This window comes from Hyperolius riggenbachi, chromosome 2, assembly GCF_040937935.1.
Source record: "Hyperolius riggenbachi isolate aHypRig1 chromosome 2, aHypRig1.pri, whole genome shotgun sequence".
NCBI lineage: Eukaryota > Metazoa > Chordata > Amphibia > Anura > Hyperoliidae > Hyperolius > Hyperolius riggenbachi.
This window is the reverse complement of record NC_090647.1, coordinates 28,384,944-28,404,023: the sequence shown is the minus strand read 5'-3', so window position 1 is coordinate 28,404,023 and position 19,080 is coordinate 28,384,944. Positions and strand designations below refer to the sequence as shown.

The window sequence follows — 19,080 nt, the reverse complement described above, 5'->3', positions numbered from 1 at the left end:
TTGTGTGACAGCACGCTGTATTATACCAGTGCATATCTTTCCACTGTTTGTGTGTGACAGCACACTGTTTTATATCACGCACTGTATTATACCAGTGCATATCTTTACACTGTACTTGTGTGACAGCACACTGTATTATATCAGTGCATATTTGTCCACTGTATTTGTGATTTAACTTACTATACCATAGCTCTCTTTGTGGGTGACAGCACACTGTATTAGACCAGTGCATATCTTTCCGCTGTATTTGTGCGACAGCACACTGTATTAGACCAGTGCATATCTTTCCACTGTATTTGTGTGATTGAACTTACTAAAGTATAGCTTTCTTTGTGGGTGACACACTGCATACAGCCCACAGAGAGACAGGGGCTGTTAGCTAGGCTGTTCTTTATTTCTGAAAGCACCCCAAAACAAAAGCCCTTTTGAGGGCTCATATTGTTCGTGTGTGTGTGTGTGTGTGTGTGTGTGTGTGTGTGTGTGTGTGTGTGTGTGTGTGTGTGTGTGTGTGTGTGTGACACTGCATTCAGGCCAGGCCACAGTCATTGCTGGGCCTTGCAGTTCTACTATCCTCTTCTATCTATTACAAGTCAGCACACTGTCTATCATCATAAGCTGTGCTTAGCTTCCAACTGTATCTGTTATTGATATCTGTGTGGATTACACACTGCATACAGACCACAGTCAGTTGCTGGCCTTTGTAGTTATACTATTCTCTTTTAACTATTGCAAGCAAGCCAGCAAACTGTGTATCATAAGAAGTGTTTAGCTTGCAACTATATTTGTGATTGAAAGTATTTTAGGATATCTGTGTGTGTCTATTAAAGTACACAGCCCTGTGTGTGACACACACACACACACACACACACACACACACACACACACACGCACACACACACACACAGCTGCTGTGTATTTGACACTGATTGTGTGGCTCTTTGCAATTACATACACTGTCTACCACTATTGAATAGTAGTACTGCATACCCCCGATATGGAAACATTAACAGGCAGAGGCAGGACAGCCCACAGGTATTTTCGAGGTCGTGCTGGTATGACTTTGTGCGGCCCTCGACCAAAGTACAGTGTTCAGAAGGCATGTACCCTAAACCCCCAAAATTCTGAGGATGTGGTTGACTGGCTTAAACAGCGCACCACATCTTCTACAGCTTCCGCACAGAACCTCTTTGACACACCGTCCTCCTCCTGCTCTGCTTCTGGTTTCCCACAAAAACTTAACACTACCATTAGCAACACAGCTGTTCCACTTGATGTGTCAGAGGAGTTATTCACACGTGATGCATTTAGTGATACATTTGGGGCATCCAGCCAACATGCCCTTTAAAGCCTGCCTTTGCCACCACCTGTGACCTGAATGTCAACATTCCAAAGCTCACTAGTGTGGCATTTTTTCTTTGTTTGTGTGCCTCTGATACCAGCAAAACCATCTGCAACCTCTGTCAAAAGTAATTAACAGAGCCATGGAAAGCCCAACACCCAACTATGGACAACTGTTATACGAAGGCATCAGATCGCAAAACACAAACACCTTGGTATGCATACATTAATAAAAGCAGCACACAAATATAATAACGTTAGAAATAAATGTCTATACATTTGACAAACATACTTTAAGAAAAACAAAAGAAAATAATAGGTAGTACAGTGAGCTAGTCTGCTTGATACCATCATAAAGTTCTATAATTAATTTCCCACCCCATCTAGGCCTCTGGTACACGTGACATCATGATGCTATGCTGGTCCGTTTACTTAAAGGGAACCTTAACTGAACGGGGGTAAAGAGTTTCACTTACCTGGGGCTATTACCAGCCCCCTGCAGCAGTCCTGTGCCCTCGGAGTCGCTCTGGAAACCTCCAGTCCCCCGCTGTCACTTAGTTTCGTTTTTGACGACTCACCAGTCGGCCGGCCGCCATGCGTATTATTGGACGCATTCCCTACTGCAATTAGCGCTGTTGCTGACCGCAACGCGTAAAAAAATACGCATTGCTGCATTCCGCACGCGTAGATATGCGGCAACGCGTATTTTTGTACGCGTCGCGGTCCGCAACAGCACTAATTGCAGTAGGTAATGCGTCCAATAATACGCATGGTGGCCGGCCCGACTGGTGAGTCGTCAAAAATGAAACTAAGTGACAGCGGCGGACTGGAGGATTCCAGAGTGGCTCCGAGGGCACAGGACTGCTGCAGGGGGCTGGTAATAGCCCTAGGTAAGTGAAACTCTTTACCACCGGTTCAGTTAAGGTTCCCTTTAAGTATAAGGCACTAACTTGATTATTTTTTTGTAAATGACGTTGGCATTTTTTTTCAAAAAAATCAAATACTTTTTTTTTATAAATAACAACGCCCAAGCTGGTCCGTTCAGTTGAGCGCACATGCAGCACCAGCACAGCTAAGTGCCTTACAGACCTGTTACCGCCCAATCTCGCATTGCTGCATGGTCGCATAACTAATTAGCAGGGTGGAGCTCCAGGGCCTCTGTCATCACTGTATTGTGTTTGCACTATTGCATAGCTCTGTGTCTGTGTGATACTCCACAGACACAACACTGTCACTGAGGGGCTGGGGGGGGGGGAGGAGACCTTTTGTGACCTCAGTGAGGAAGAGGAGCTTCCTTCATTTATTTAAGGAGACCTAAGATGGGATCGAGGAACAGAGAAAATACGTAGCTCATAATAATGAAGTTCCTGTAATAGATGCAGAAGGGGCAGCGCTAGAAAGCAACCATACGGCAAATAACTGGGCCTTTATCATGGGAAAGTTTGGTAAGCAAAAAAGGTCCAATATGACGCAAGATCAAACTCTATATTCTCAATTGTTCCTCCCTATTTCCCATCCGCCGTCCTCCTGTGGTGCCTGGATCCTTTGCAATTCGGCAGGCGGGGTCAGTCTGCGCAGGGGTGGTGCTCTGCTGTCATGTTCCCATCGCCAGGAGTGTTCAGCTCCTGCGAAGTAGTACTGTGCAGGCCCAGAACGCTGCCAGCAATGGGAGCCTGAATGGGGGAACGTGCACATGCGGCCGAATTACTGGGCCGAATTACAAAGGGTCCAGGCACCACAGGAGGACGGCGAGGGACCAATGAGCCTGAACGGGGCTGGAGGAAGCCCCAGGCTTTTATATTTTTTATTCATTTTATATCTTATCTTAGGTTTACCTTAAGAAAGTCCAGGAGGAGCTTTCACACATGGCACAATCTGATTTGTCTTTGTCATGGAAAAAAGCAGTTTATAAGATGTACAGTAAGTCTTGTCTAAATTGTTGTATCTCGTTCGCACTGTCCCTATCCCTCTTCCTAATACATTTTTCATAGAAGCTAAGAAAAGCATTCTGAGTTACCTACGGAGTGATAAGCAACAGAGAATAGCTTTTGCAGTTCTCACTTTAGCAACTTAACCAGGTGGATTTGGTCTATCTGACCCCCTGTAGTATCACCAAGCCTGTATTTTAGAAATGTCAAATTAGCAAACCATTAGCAAACCTGCACTTACGGGAATTTGACTTGGCAGTTGCTTAAAGCGGAATATAACTCTGCATTTCAACTTTGCTCTAAAACATTATTTACAGCATATTATATGCAACCAGCATTTTTCATTTTTACTAGACCAGCATTGGAAGGGTTACACACAGAGCTTTAAAGTTCCTGGAGAGAACTGCTCCCCCCAGCCGAAGTTTAGATAGATACATTTAAGCAAAACAAAATGTAACAAATGTAAAAAATGCTGGTTGCATATAATATGCTGTAAATAATGTTTTAGAGCAAAGTTGAAATGCAGGGTTATATTCCGCTTTAAAGGACATCCGAGGTGAAAATAAACTGATGAGAAAAACAATTGTATTTATCCTCCTTCTCCTAAAAATGACTTTTTTAGGTATCCCATAGTTTTATTTTATATTTAAATCTAGTTTTTAAGTTTTTACTGTTTCATTGTCTCTGCTAAATTACACCTTCATTGAAGTGTGCTAGTGCTCAAATCTATGGATTATTGACCCTTTTTATCTCTTTCCTGCTCTCAGGAAGCCATTTACTGCTAGGAAAGTGTTTATGACTGTAATTACTTATCAGTGAGGGTTATGCTATAGTCTGACCTGGTCCTGGCCTGGACAGGAACTGTCGCTTGCATACCTGATGTTTAAAGAGACTCTGTAACCTCAAAAAGATCCCCTAAGGGGTACTCACATCGGGTGGGGGAAGCCTCGGGATCCTAATGAGGCTTCCCACGCCGTCCTCTGTCCCACGGGGGTCTCGCTGCAGCCCTCCGAACAGCCGGCGACAGGCCCGACTGTAAAATCAATATTTACCTTTGCTGGCTCCAGCGGGGGCGCTGTGGCTGCTTTCCGATCCGAACTACACGGAAATACCCAATCTCAGTCGGGTCCGCTTTACCGCGCAGACGCCGGAAACTTGCGCCTGTGCAGTAGAGCAGACCCGACGGCGATCGGGTATTTCCGTGTAGTTCGGAGCCGACAGCCGTCAGAGCGCCTGCGCAGGAGCCGGGAAGGTAAATAATGATGTCATCTTGTACGGAGGGCTGCAGCGAGCCCCCCGTGGGACAGAGGATGGCGTGGGAAGCCTCATTAAGATCCGGAGGCTTCCCTCACCTGAGATGAGTACCCCCCAGGGGATCTTTTGATGTTACAGATCATCTTTAACTCTTTCAGGCAGAGAAACTAGGAACACAACCTAGTTATTTGTGTGCTTGGCACTATAAAAAAACACATGTCTATCTCAAGTCATTTGTCACCTCCTTTAATGGACACAAACTGAAACAATACAAGGACATACAGTGTAGATATTACAAGTCAAGGAAAGTATATAAGTTAAAGTAAGTTACAAACAGGGTGAGAAGTGTTTATTTTCACTCATATTCTGTATTGCTCTCCAGTACTAGGAGTGTAAGTGTTGTTCCGCAATAAGCATGGCTACCGCTCTCTTTCTGCACCTGCTAACATAAAGATCCTGCAGGGAAGGTAAGCTACAGCCAATGATTCTTTATGCTGATTAGAGGATTCACTGCAGTTTCCTCTTCTCTTGTACAGAGCATGAACTGAACCAGACAGTCATAGATGATGTCATGATGGATGCGGTGATTTCAGTATATAACTTCCCCATTCATTTCTGCAGTAGGCCACACTTTTTCAGCTGCTGTAGGTGGTACATCCTCTGTTGTGCTTTCTTGATGAAGGTGACAGTCTTATTATCCCACCCATAAACCCGGTTCAGATTGTGCATGAAGAATGTGTAATAGAGGAAGAATCCCTCATTCCCCTGCAGAGTACCTGTACATCACTCTTACATGTACCCACAGTTACATTGCCTAGGGCCTGATAGATGTTCAGACTGTGCATGAAGAATGAGTAATTGAGGAAGAAGTCACATCACTCTTAAAGAGAATCTGTACTGTGAAAATCTTACATAAATAAAATTACTACCCTGTTTGTAGTTTTCTCCTAGCCCCCTGTGACATTTTCGCCGCTCCTGCTGCTTTCTTGGTGATAAAATCACTGTTTTATTCATTGTTTTTGTAAACAATGAAGATGGCCGCCAAACAGGAAATACATCATCAGAGCAGGTGCCTATTTGCAGAGGCTCCTCTCAAACATGACTTCACTGCTGTAATATTTCTCCCATGTGTTGCCTTGGATGCTTGTCTGGGCTTTGAACTGATCTTTCTGCACTCACAGCTGTTCACAAGGTCACAGACAGGCTGTCTGTGAGCAGAGACGCTGGCTGTGACTCATACATACAGCACACACCCAGAGCCTGCAGGGGGCCTGGGGGAGGTGCGCATAACTTCTCCCTATCACAGCACATACCTCTCTGAGCTGACAAGACTGGACAAAGGAAAGAAAATGAGATATAATACAGAGACAGTGCAACTAGAAAATGCTGCAGTAACCCAGGCCACATTAGAACAGGTATAGGAACTTATAGGATAGAAGAAATAAGGCTGAAAATTTTGTTACAGAGTCTCTTTAATGCCCATGCCCACCACATGATTTTCCAGATGATTTTTCAGATGATCTGAGTTTTTTTTTTCACTGAGCGATTGTTTCTGCGTTCTCACAATGTGGGTACAGGCGTCCAATCACGCCCAACGACATTTTGTGACGGGCGGAGATAACAACCATCACGGTGGAACGATCTGTAAGATCCCCGGCGACTCCACACAAAGTACCACGATCTCTTGAATTCCCATTCGTGTAACGTCATGTGACATCGAGCATACTCGCCGGCCAGAAGATGGATCGGGGGAGCCCTCCTCATTTGGGAGACATCGATGGATCCATCTTACTCTGTCGTGAGGTGAATATTTAGCTTTAGATGTACCCACAGTTCGATTGCCTAAAGTCCGATCAGTGTTCTTTGTCCTGTCTGCACCTTCTACAAATACTTACCAAGGACTAGTTTAGGACTAGTTATCTTAAAATAATATCCCATATCTTTCAGTAGATAACTAATTGAGCATTTAGAACGCCATTAACTTTGAAGTTCACATGTGGCTTTGTACAGGCCACTTTTTTTCCACAGAGTATTTTAGTGCCATACTCTCATAATGATTAATACCTCCCTGGTGGTCTATTAAAACCGCCAGGATGGTGGCACAGCACGTTAAAAAAAAAATTAAATCATGTAGCTAGCCTACCGCTGGTGGCATGGTGAGTTCATAAAAGATTTTATTTTTTGTCACAAGTTAGCGGAAAATGACACTTTGTGACAAAAAAAAAACCAAAAAAAAAAAGTTTCCATTTCTGCTAACTTGTGACAAAAAAAAAATGAAATCTGTCACGAACTCACCATGTTCCTCTCTGAAAACTTTGGGGTGTGTACTTTCCAAAATGGGGTCATTTGTGGGGTGTGTTTACTGTCCTGGCACTTTGGGGGGTACTAAATTGTAAGCACCCCTGTAAAGCCTAAAGGTGCTCATAGGACTTTGGGTCCCTTAGCGCACCTAGGCTGCAAAAAAGTGTCACACATGTGGTACTCGCCATATGTGTTTTGGGGTGTATTTTTACACATACCCATGCTGGGTGGGAGAAATATCTCTGTAAATGAGATTTTTTTTGATTTTTTTTACACACAGTTATCCATTTACAGAGATATTTTCTCCCACCCAGCATGGGTATGTGTAAAAATGTAAAAATACACCCCAAAACACATTATACTATTTCTACGGCGATACCCCATGTGTGACACTTTTTTTGCAGCCTAGGTGCGCTAAGGGGCCCAAAGTCCTATGACTACCTTTAGGATTTCACAGGTCATTTTGAGCCATTTGGTTTCCAGACTACTCCTCATGGTTTAGGGCCCTTCAAAATGCCAGGGCAGTTTAGGAACCCTACAAGGTCCCCCTTTTTAGAAAGACAACACCCCAAGATATTCCATTAGGAGTATGATGAGTTCATAGAAGATTTTATTTTTTGTCAGAAGTTAGCGGAAATTGATTTTTATTGTTTTTTTTTTCACAAAGTGTCATTTTCCACTAACTTGTGACAAAAAATAAAATCTTCTATGAACTCATCATACACCTAACAGAATACCTTGGGGTGTCTTCTTTCTAAAATGTGGTCACTTGTGGGTTTCCTATACTGCCCTGGCATTCTAGGGGCCCTAAACCGTGAGGAGTAGTCTGGAAACAAAATGCCTCAAAATGTCTGTTCAGGAGTATAAGCATCTGCAAATTTTGATGACAGGTGGTCTATCAGGGGCCGAAATTTGTGAAACCGGTCATAAGCAGGGTGGATGACAGGTTGTATAGGCACTGAAGTGCCGGAAGCGCAGAATGTTCTCAAATCGTGACCTGGACATGGCAGCAGAGAACATGGGCATGTGATTGGGTGCGTAGACCAATAAGACCGCAATACATTCTTTTTGACTAGACCCATGTTAAGGAGAAGGCCCCAAAAAATGTTACGTTCAGAAACTTGGAGTGGTGTCCACCGAAAAGGCTGGGTAGCTTCTTGGATTGTGTGGCATAACGGTAAGCAGCCTATGGGAATCGTATGCAGGTTGCGATTTAACGTGTCAGATCATCATTTTTTGTTACAAATGCAAATTGTGAACGGAAAATGAATGAACGTGCACATCGCCATTGAACAGCATTACGTACGACTCAAACTTTTCAAGAAAGCATTACTATTTACTTGTTTTTATGAATGATCACGGTCACTGACATTCAAATTTAAGCTAAGTACCCACATGTTTTGGGGATCAGCGATGACCAGCGATCATTCCCTGATCGATCTTCACTACCCTGGCAAAAACAGTGCGAGTGATTGTTTAAACGTTTGTTAAAACAATCAAGGTAGAATTATCATGGCGGGCAATGGCGATCAGTCACTTCATCATGATAGTCTTGATCGCCGCACATTGCCAAATATAGTTTAGCTCATTTTCATTAAACCATATTACTCAATATTGCTACAATGATTGTTCATCATGAAAAAAGTCACCTCTTGTGGAAAATTGCTTCAAAAATCACATCCTGGATACAGACCTTTAGTCACACTGGTTGTTTTAGCAACCCCGTGATCCCTTGCACCAAACATTAATACCTTGGGGGGCATGAACACTTTTTTCTTTTTCAGCCAGGTTCCTGAAGTTTAACCTGGGTAAAACAAAACTCCTATATTTATCACCCCGTGCAGACTCACCCCCTGTTATGATCACTTCTGCAGCATGTACTGCTGGCTGCAGTTTTACTGAAGACAAGCAGTTTTTGATTTCTTTGCGTGCATTTGCTCGCATAGTTTTGCTTGCGCTTACACTGAGCGTTGATTCCATCTGCAGTCACTCTGAAGTTAATGATAGGTTAATATGCTTTTGTGAAAACAAACATTGTCTGTTGCAATGGAGCTGCAATCCCTTTCCTGCAGGCTGCATATCATTGTCTGCCTTTTCCTGCTGTCAGCCTGTGATTGATTACCGTTCACCTGTGTAGGAATCTGCATGTCTGCTCCCATTGGATGACCTCAGTATAAAGGACTGCTTACTGCAGTGCTCCATGGGCTATCATGGTCTCAGATTCTGTCTGTTACTCTGTCCAGCCCCCACCTCGCTGCTAGTCCGTGTGGACTGCACTGACACCTGCGAAGGGGTCAGCGAGTCCTCCTAGTTCTGCTCTTGTTATCAGAAGTTGTTACTTTGGTTGTCTTGCGTCATATATTGGTTCATCGCCAATATATACGCATACTAGCACGTTTGTTGTTTTCTTTGTATTCGTGTTACATTAATACATCAGTGTGGCTGATATATACGTACTCGAACTGTTTATATCCTGTGTTCAGTCAGTTAGTTCCAGCACGTTTTGGTAGGTTGCGCGTATCGTGATCACCCGTGCTTAGCTAGTTCAGTCCTGTTCCTAGTCCTGCTCCAGTTCTTAGTTAGTGTTCCTTGCATATGTCATATATCGGTTTATCATCGATATATACATATGTCAGTTAGTCGTTTGTAGTTCATTGATAGCTGTAACCGTAATACGCTAGGAAATCATACCTATTGTATATTTGTGTGGATTACGTCTGCCTTCTTTGACTCCGACTATTCTGTCCTGTCCTTGTGAGGCACGCCACCGCTGCAATCACATTGGCTGCCTCATTCCAGTCTGTCTTGTCTTGGACGTTTGCTGTCACTTAAGCAGTGACTCGTTAAGCAAACGTTCATTCTGTTACCTGTCCTGATCTTCTGAGTTCTGGTTTATGCGCTCAGCGCTACCTTGCGCTGAGCCACTACAGTGGAAGGATTGTTTGTGGCTGTTTGGATCTACGCCTGCTCTGTGCGCCACATCTCCTGTTGGAGTCAGTGCTCTCCTCCACTAAACTAGGGATATCCTGGTTTCTTGTGCTAGCGTGTGTACCTCCTTCATGTCAGAATCCGCATTGTGTGCTGACCGTGGAGGATATACCACCAAGATTAACACCCCCCATGGACATCCACCCATCCACACATCCACTCATCCACCCAACTACACAAGCCCACTGCCTGGGTGTCACCCTGGACTTTCCACACTGCTGAGCCCTGGGATGATGGCACTTTGGTGGTGGCGGCAGCAGCTGACCTTGAAGATATGTCATGGTTCCCTGCGGAAGCTGGGGAAGATCAGGTGTTCTGTGTTAAATAGTCAACTACGTTCTGACAATCTTGGGGGTTGAATAGCAGGCCGGCTATGCCGGTACTCACGCAACCTGGACAGCAGGACTGCTCACTGGGGATCCTTACGTGAAGGGTGTGTCACCACGCTGGTCCTCCCCGTGCCTCCGCTCTCTTCCTTGCTAGCCTATGCACCCAGACGCCGCACAAACACGGACTTTGTACCGCCGCGTCCGCATGGATAACCGTAAGGATCCCCAGTGAGCAGTCCTGCTGTCCAGGTTGCGTGAGTACCGGCATAGCCGGCCTGCTATTTCTCCACAAGCTTACAATTGAGCAGATCTCTACAGTGTTAATGTGGCTAAAGAGGGATGCCTATGCGGATGTCATAAATCTGGAGGAAGTATCTGGTTGTTGCTAAGGCGGCAGGGTTGTACATTACTTGGTTGTACGTAATGAGAGCGTATCCAATTGTGATAAGAGGCGTGCTGTAGTGGCACACGGAGAGGGCTGAAGAAAACAGCTTACGGTGACCTAATATAGCTAACATGATGGATTACCTGTGATTAAAGGGGCCTGAAGATAAACAATAGAACTGAATACCGGTATCAAATCAAATTAATTTCATAGGTGCACCTACATTATCCGGGTGGGAATCCAACAATGCTGGCTATATTTGATGATTTTTAAATTGTTTTTAAATACGTATAGTGGCTAATTGAATTTAATTGAATAGTGAAGTAATAAAATTTTCTAATTTTGTAAACCTGGCTCCCTATAAATTTTTTAGATATTGGCTGTTATATAGGTGAGACGGTAGGATAGATATGTGGTTGATATCCTGCAATAGTTTATTGTTTGCAAGTAAAGCTCATTGTATACATTTGCATACTTATATAGTTGACTTTTGCTGTTTTTCTGGGTTTCTTTTTCTTCCCATGGTGATATGTACACTTGGCCATAGCACACTCAAGCTCATGCAGGTGTTACGGACATCTTGGTTAGGTGCTATGATGGTGGACAAAATGCTAGAGAATATGCTTTATTATATCAATGTCATCATTTTTTTCAATTTGTGTACAATGTTTACCCTGAGAAGCTGGGTCCTTATCCCGTAGATGAAAGGGTTTACAGTAATAGCGGTACAAGAGCCACACAAAGTAATTACAACTTGAGCAGTCATTGGGATGGAGCCGATACTTAGTCGGTACCTGAAAGCAAGAAACATAGAACCAAGCATAAATGTTGAAAAGGCCATCAGGTGAGTCACCAGTGTCTGGGTGGCTTTTTGAGAGGCCTCCACGGAAAATCTTAGGCAGATGATCACCGTCCTTATGTAAGAGTAAATGATTACAAGCACACAGCTACCAACTATAAAGAGTGTCATGGATGTTCCAAAGGTAGAATTAATGCTTATGTCACCACAAGCTAGTCGTTGAAGAGAAAATACCTCACAAAATAAATTATCAATATTTTCTGAGCAAAAGGTTAATCTTGCTGTTAGTAGTATGCCTGAAATCTCAAACATGAAGGAGAAAACCCATATGGCCAATAACAATTTTTGACTTGTCAAATTGGCCATCAGAGTAGGGTATCTCAGAGGATGTCCTACAGCCAGATATCTATCAAATGCCATGGCGGTAAAGGTAAAAATTTCAATACAAGCTGAAGTCTGCACACAGAAGGCCTGAGAGAGGCATCCAGTGAGTGAGATGGTTGAGCTTCTAGAGAACAAGTCAACAAATAATTTGGGGTAGAAAGCTGAACTTCCAAATATCACATTGACAAACAGATTACATATGAAGATGTACATAGGTTCATGCAAGCTTTCTTCTGTCCAAGAGATGTAGACTATCAATAAACTTAGAGACATTGTGGTTACATATAATACAAGGACAAGACTCGCATATAAGTACCTTAATGAGTCCACCTCAACAAGCCAAACAAGAAGGAAGCCATTGCTGATCACTGAGATGTTTTGTATGGAAGATGCCATGACTTGACTTTATTACATGAAAAAAGACTAAATAGTAACATTTCTCATTAGCATTACACCATTGCATATAATGGTTACATGAAATATGTATTTACTATCAGTCTGGTGCAGGGGGTCTAGCCAGGTGTTTATATATGTCACACGAGCATACCCTTGCTTAGGATTTGACTTGAAGAAATGTGCCCTAATTAAGTCTTCAGGGATGGAACATCTGCAGAAGATGTACTGTAAAAGGCTTTGTCTTGTGGGAACGCATTTGCTAATGCTGCTATGGACCTCATTAGTAAGTGAGCCTTAATGAGCTTATGCAGGATGATTTATCAGTGGTTTCTGATAAAAATGGATTCTGGAAGGTTTTTAATACCTACTGTGGAAACCAAAGAGCCTGCTAGGTTGAATTGCTCGTAAGTGCTCCTTGGGCAGCCTTCAGAATTTCTTGCATCCTAGAGTAGTTCTGAAAAAGAATTCAACCGCTTTGCATGCGCTCAAGGAGTATTGAAGGCCTAGCAGGTCAAATGTCTTCAAGTGTGGATAGTGCAGGAATGGTGGGTCAGACTGAGGACTGGAAAGGCTTAATGGTATCCAGAGCCAGCCCACTACTTAGGTCAGTAACAAACCTGAAGTAAGTTTCTTACTTTAGGTTTACTTTAAGACCTCTGTTCACCTCAAGAAAAAATTTACAGGAAATATCTCGAGTCAATTGTCCTTGACAAATGGTGGGACAAATTAAGAACTGGGTAATCAGCTAGTTCTTAAAGATAATGTATTATAATCTGAAAAAAATAGCACCACAAGGATTTGAGCAAGTTTGTAAAGAACAAAAAGTTTGATGGATAGAGGACTGGATCAGAATAATTCTAAAATGGAAGGTATTCCTGAGTATTCCCAGAATGCAGTAGTAATCACTTGCCAAAGTCATCCAAGGATGTAAGGTATGATCAGTTATAATCAGTTATATACATGTATGTGTATACATCAATCAGGTAGTGTAATTAGTGTACTGCTTCACACTGACACACCAAACTCACTGTGTAACGCACCGCAAACAGCTGTTTGTGTAGTGACGGCCATGCCGGACTACTGCACACCACGGCGAGATTGCTCTTCCTCACTCAGTGATGTCATGTTAGGTAATGTCTGACTGCCTTATCAACTTCAGTACCTGCAACGAGAATCTATTATGGAGGGCAAGTGTAACGATTGTGGAATTATTTCCGTGGTCAGCGCACAGGATAAGCGCTGACACTGCGGAAATCCTCCACAAGTGTATAATCTGAGAGAACTCAGCAATGGTGCTATGCACCTGTAGAGGGGAACTCCTGCCGGCAGATGGAGCTGTGGAGAACAGAGGAACAACCCCTCTGTACTGCCACAGATGCCAGATAGGTATTGTACAAGGGGAAGCAACGCAGGGCAAGATAGCCCTAGAAGAGAGAGAGCACAGAGACAGGGTGTATGTGTGTCCACCAATCTAGTCGCCACCCAGCGACGATGAACACACAACAGTGAAGACCAGGTGGGAAAGCAATCGCAAGAGATGGCGATTGCTAACAGTGACACAAGACTGAATAAGTACAGAGAAGGAATGTATGTATGTCCACCAATGTAGTCGCCACCCAGCGACGCCGAACACACAACAGCGGAAACCAAGTGAGAACGCAATCGCAAGAGACGACGATTGCTAACAGGGAAACAAGACTGAATTAGAGAGAGCACAAGTATAAAGAAAGAGCACAGGGACAAAATGAATGTGTGTCCACCAATCTAGTCGCCACCCAGCGACGGTGAACACGCATCAGCAGAAACAAAGTATGAATGCAATCACCAGACTGGCGATTGCCAACAGACACAAGACTGAGCAGGACAGAGCACGAGAGTAGCAAAAGGCACAGCAAGCAACACAAATAAGAACATCAAGGAAAATAACAAACGCTATCTAAACGCGAACACCGCACTCATTTGCAACAGCGAACGCGTTTTAAACACGATCACCACGCGTTAGGCGCCCAGTGATAAGCGTGTCACCCTAACTAACCAATGAAATGCAAACACGAAATAGAGAACGTAAACGCTTGCTAAACGGTTACCTCACCGAGCCTACAGCAAGCGTTCGTACCAGACAAGACAGAAAGATGGGGCTACCAGTAGCAACCGCTGCTCTGGCTAACACACCTAAGACAGGATACAGAAGGAACCTTCACTGCTACCGCTAGAGCGGATGCGATCCAGACAGAAAAACAGATGGGGCTACCAGTAGCAACCGCTGCTCTGGTTAGCACCCCTAAGGTAGAGTACAAAAGGAAGCACTGCCAATACCACTAGGGCGAATGCAAGCCAGACAGATGGAACAGCCAGTAGCAACCGCAGCTCTGGCCTACACTCCCAGACAGACAGAACGATTTCCTGTCGACCGCCACTGGCGACAAGACAATCGAAGCAAAGAACAGAACAAGACAAAACAGATAATACCTGACTGCACTAGAAGGGATGCCTAGTATTACTCTAAGGTAATCTTTAGCAAACGATAGCAAAGGCTGACACTCCAGGTGTTAGCAGTAACAAACCAACATGACCAGCAAAGGACTCTGGGAGAACATGGTATTTATACTGCAAGCCTTCAAAGGAGGCCACTAGGCAATTTGCATAACAAGTATATGCAAATTCCTCAGCAGCAGAGTAGGTCTGAAACTTGCAAAGTGAAGACAGGTCTCTTTTCCAGAGACCTGCAGCCCTCAGACTTAAGGAATTGTCAAACAGCTGTCTGCCTGTGCAGACAGCTGAGCGGATCATTACAGCAAGTCTGCCATTGTGACCACGGGTAATGGCCGGGGAATCCTGGTTCTATTCCGGTCCGGAGTTGAAGCCTAAGAAACCTCTACCACCACACACATCCAAGGAAGACAGCAGGCATAACATGCACGTCCAGAGGTAGTGACCAAAAATAACAATACAGGAGGAGGACTTTCTAGGCCCTGCTGTGTATGTGAAATGAAGTAACTTTAAACGAGAATATGTTATGGAGGGCAAGTCTAATGGTGCCTTCACTGCGATTCACTAGGTTGGTCTCCTCAAGGAGGCGAGAATCTTTTATGGAGGGCAAGTCTGCCATTGTGAGTGACCACAGGTAATGGCCAGGGAATCCTGGTTCTATTCCGGTCCGGAGTTGGAGCCTAAGAAACGACTACCACCACACACATCCAAGGAAGGCAGCAGGCATGGCATGCACGTCCCGAGGTAGTGACCAAAAATAACAATACAGGACTCGAAGGAGGACTTTTGAGGCCCTGCTGTATTTGAAATGAATTAACTTTAAATCCTTTAATGAGAATCTGTTATGGCGGACAATGATGACACCAGTTGCCTTTCACGAGAATCTGTTCTGGAGGGCAAGTCTGCCATTGTGACCAGTGGGTAATGGCCGGGGAATCAGGGTTCAATTCCGGTCCGAAGTGGGAGCCAGAGACCCATGCTGTATAAGTAATGTACCTACCCTGACTGTGCTTTGCAGACCAGGCATCTGTGGTCAGATGGACCCTTGACCCAGCGGAAGACAAACCAATTTGAACGCATTTGCCAAGAATGTGTTATGGAGGGCAAGTCTGCCATTCATTCAACTGTATGAAACTTTTGATGGTACTTTCTCAGTACCATGGTGACTGATCAGGGGTAATGGCCAGGGAATCCTGGTTCGATTCCGGTCTGGGGTGGGAGCCTAAGAAACGGCTACCACTACCACACATCCAAGAAAGGCAGCAGGCACGCTGTGGGCAAAGGAGCAGGAACGGCTACCACCACACATCCAAGGAAGGCAGCATGCATGGCATGCACGTCCCGAGGTAGTGACCAAAAATAACAATACAGGAGGACTTTCGAGGGCTTGCTGTATTTGAAATGAATTAACTTTAAATCCTTTAACGAGAATCTGTTATGGTGGACAATGATAACACCACTTGCCACAACAGCTAGGTATATGCAGTGATGAGGTGTGTTCACTCAACACAAAAGGTAGGTAAGTATATGCAGTGACGAGGTGGGTTCACTGAACACAACAGCTAGGTATATGTTGTGATGAGGTGGGTTCCCTTAACACAAAAGCTAGGTATATGCAGTGATGAGGTGGGTTCACTCAACAAAACAGCTAGGTATATGTAGTGATGAGATGGGTTCACTGAACACAACAGCAAGGTAAGTATATGCAGTGATGAGGTGTGTTCACTGAACACAACAGCTAGGTATATGCAGTGATGAGGTGGGTTCACTCAACACAAAAAGTAGGTATATGCAGTGATGAGGTGGGTTCACTCAGCACAACAGCTAGGTATATGCAGTGATGAGGTGGGTTCACTCAGCACAACAGCTTGGTATATGCGCGTACGTTAAAAAGGGGCGCTGGGAAAAAAGGGCGCCGGGTTTTTAACGATAAGCATGGATAACGTTTAAAAATGTATTGTACTGTATTTCGTTTAAAATTAATGTTTTATAAAGTTATAAATCATTAAATAATGTGCATTAAATCGGCAATTGTAAAAACGTTAATCTTTCGTTTAAATAGTGAAACGTATAATAACGTTTAAAAAAAAAATTACTAAGTAACCCTGCCTGTACCTACCCCTAACCCCTAGACCCCCCTGTTGATGCCTAAACCTAAGACCCCCCCTGTTGGTGCCTAAGTAACCCTCCCTGTACCTACCCCTAACCCCTAGACCCCCCTGTTAGTGCCTAAACCTAAGACCCCCCTGTTGGTGCCTAAACCTAAGACCCCCCTGTTAGTGCCTAAACCTAAGACCCCCCTGTTGGTGCCTAAACCTAAGACCCCCCTGTTGGTGCCTAAACCTAAGACCCCCTGTTGGTGCCTAAACCTAAGACCCCCCTGTTGGTGCCTAAACCTAAGACCCCCCTGTTGGTTTTTTCATTTAAAAATAATGTAAAAAAAAAAAAAAATGTACTGTTTTTCGTTTAAAAATAATGTTTGAAAAAAAATATTGTACTGTTTTTCGTTTAAAAATAATATTTAAAAATGTATAAATCATTAAATAATGTGTAATCATGAGAAGCAGTAATAAAACATTAAGTCTCCGGGCGCCGCTTTTAAAACGTTATTTTTCTCCGGCGCCCTTTTTTCCTATCGGGCGCCCATTAAACGATATTTATTATAGGAGTGAATGGCGGCGCCCGATTTGTCCACTAGCCTCAGGCGCCCGAATTTACTGTTTCCGGTATATGCAGTAATGGGTATTACAATGTGCAGCTGCCTATCACACACACAGGTAGTCACTGAATGTGCTGGGCCTGGCAGTGGCACACACACAGTATGAATTACAAAAGCTGTCTATGAAACACAAGTGTCAGTTAGATCAGTGGGACGCACAGAAAAAAAAATAGATCATAAGAACAAGATTAGCTCTCAAAAGAGCTGTTGTGGGGTGCTATTATAGCAATAAGAATCAGCCAGGAGCAAGCTAACAAACCAAGAGCCTAACTAATCTTTCCCTAGGAGAAACAGTCTGCAGCAGCTTGCCCTTATCTCACTATAGCAGGCACATGAGTGAGTGTAATGGCCGGCGCTCCCTGCCTTATATAAGGGGGGGGGGGGGGTTTGGCTCCAGATGTGAGTGTAGCCTGACTGGCTACAATGTGCCTGCTGACTGTGATGACCCTAATGGAGCACTATGGGGGCGAATCGAACATCCGGGAAAGTTCGCAATCGCATGCGAACGCGAACTACCCAAAGTTCGCCTGGAACCGTTCGCCGGTGAACCGTTCGGGCCATCTCTAATCTATAGTGGCCGCTTATTTCATCGGGCGACTCTGGCGCCCAAATTTACTGATTTAGCTGATATTAGTGGCATTTTAAATGGGCACCTTTGGTGGTACCCAAATGTCTCTGCCTGTACTGTGCCCAAATTTATGTGACGCCTCACTGCAGCTCCTGTCACTTCAGAGCACAAATCTGAGATACCACAGAACTGCTGTGAGAGAGGCAAAGTTAGGGAGAGGCCAGAAAGCACCAACACTTTCCCGCAGACAAGTTTTTGCATTCTTTGCTCATATTCACATGGGGTCATCCACCATAGACTTCTGGCACTTGCTAGAAGCCTATGGGAATCGTATGCAGGTTGCGATTTAACATGTCAGATCATCAGTTTTTGTTACAAATGCAAATCGTCAACGGAAAATGAATGAACGTGCACATCGCCATTGAACAGCATTACGTACGACTCAAACTTTTCAAGAAAGCATTACTATTTACTTGTTTTTATGAATGATCACAGTCACTGGCATTCAAATTTAAGCTAAGTACCCACATGTTTTGGGGATCAGCGATGACCAGCGATCATTCCCTGATCGATCTTCACTACCCTGGCAAAAACAGTGTGAGTGATTGTTTAAACGATTGTTAAAACAATCAAGGTAAATTTCACTGCCCAGTCTGGAGTCCAGGTGGCGACAGCTCATCTAGGAATGGCCCTAGACTTTTTGCAGCTGTTCTTCACCCAAGTTCTCTTGGACTTAATTGTGGTAGAGACCAACCGTAAAGCCACACAATTCATCACTGAGCACCCGGAGAGCAGCTATGCCCAGCCTTTCCGGTGGAAACCAGTCCAAGTTTCCGACATTAAAATCTTTTTGGCCCTTATCCTTCACTTGGGACTAATGAAACAGAATGTATTGCGGTCGTATTGTTCTACGAACCCAGTACATCATGTTCCCTTGTACCCTGCTGCCATGTCCAGGACACGATTTGAGTCCATCCTGCGCTTCCTGCACTTCAACGACGACAAAACCTGTCATGAAAAGGGCCACCCTGCTTATGACCGGCTCCACAAAATTCGGCCCCTCATAGACCACCTGTCATCAACATTTGCAGATGCTTATATCCCTGAACAGAACATCTGCGTAGACGAGTCCCTCTTACGCTTTACCGGGCGCCTTGTCATCAAACAGTACATCCCAAGCAAGCGCGCCCGGTATGGGGTG

General features: G+C 44.3%; 1 protein-coding gene across 1 annotated transcript; it reads right to left on the bottom strand.

The window, feature by feature from the left end:
• Positions 1-5,129: 5,129 nt before the first annotated feature.
• On the bottom strand, positions 5,130-11,979 carry LOC137544716 (olfactory receptor 1500-like). The gene is made up of 2 exons (XM_068265808.1): positions 11,197-11,979; positions 5,130-5,285 (listed from the first exon to the last, which is right to left on the bottom strand). Exons 1-2 carry the CDS (start codon positions 11,977-11,979, stop codon positions 5,130-5,132), a joined length of 939 nt encoding a protein of 312 aa, XP_068121909.1.
• Between the last annotated feature and the right edge of the window lie 7,101 nt (positions 11,980-19,080).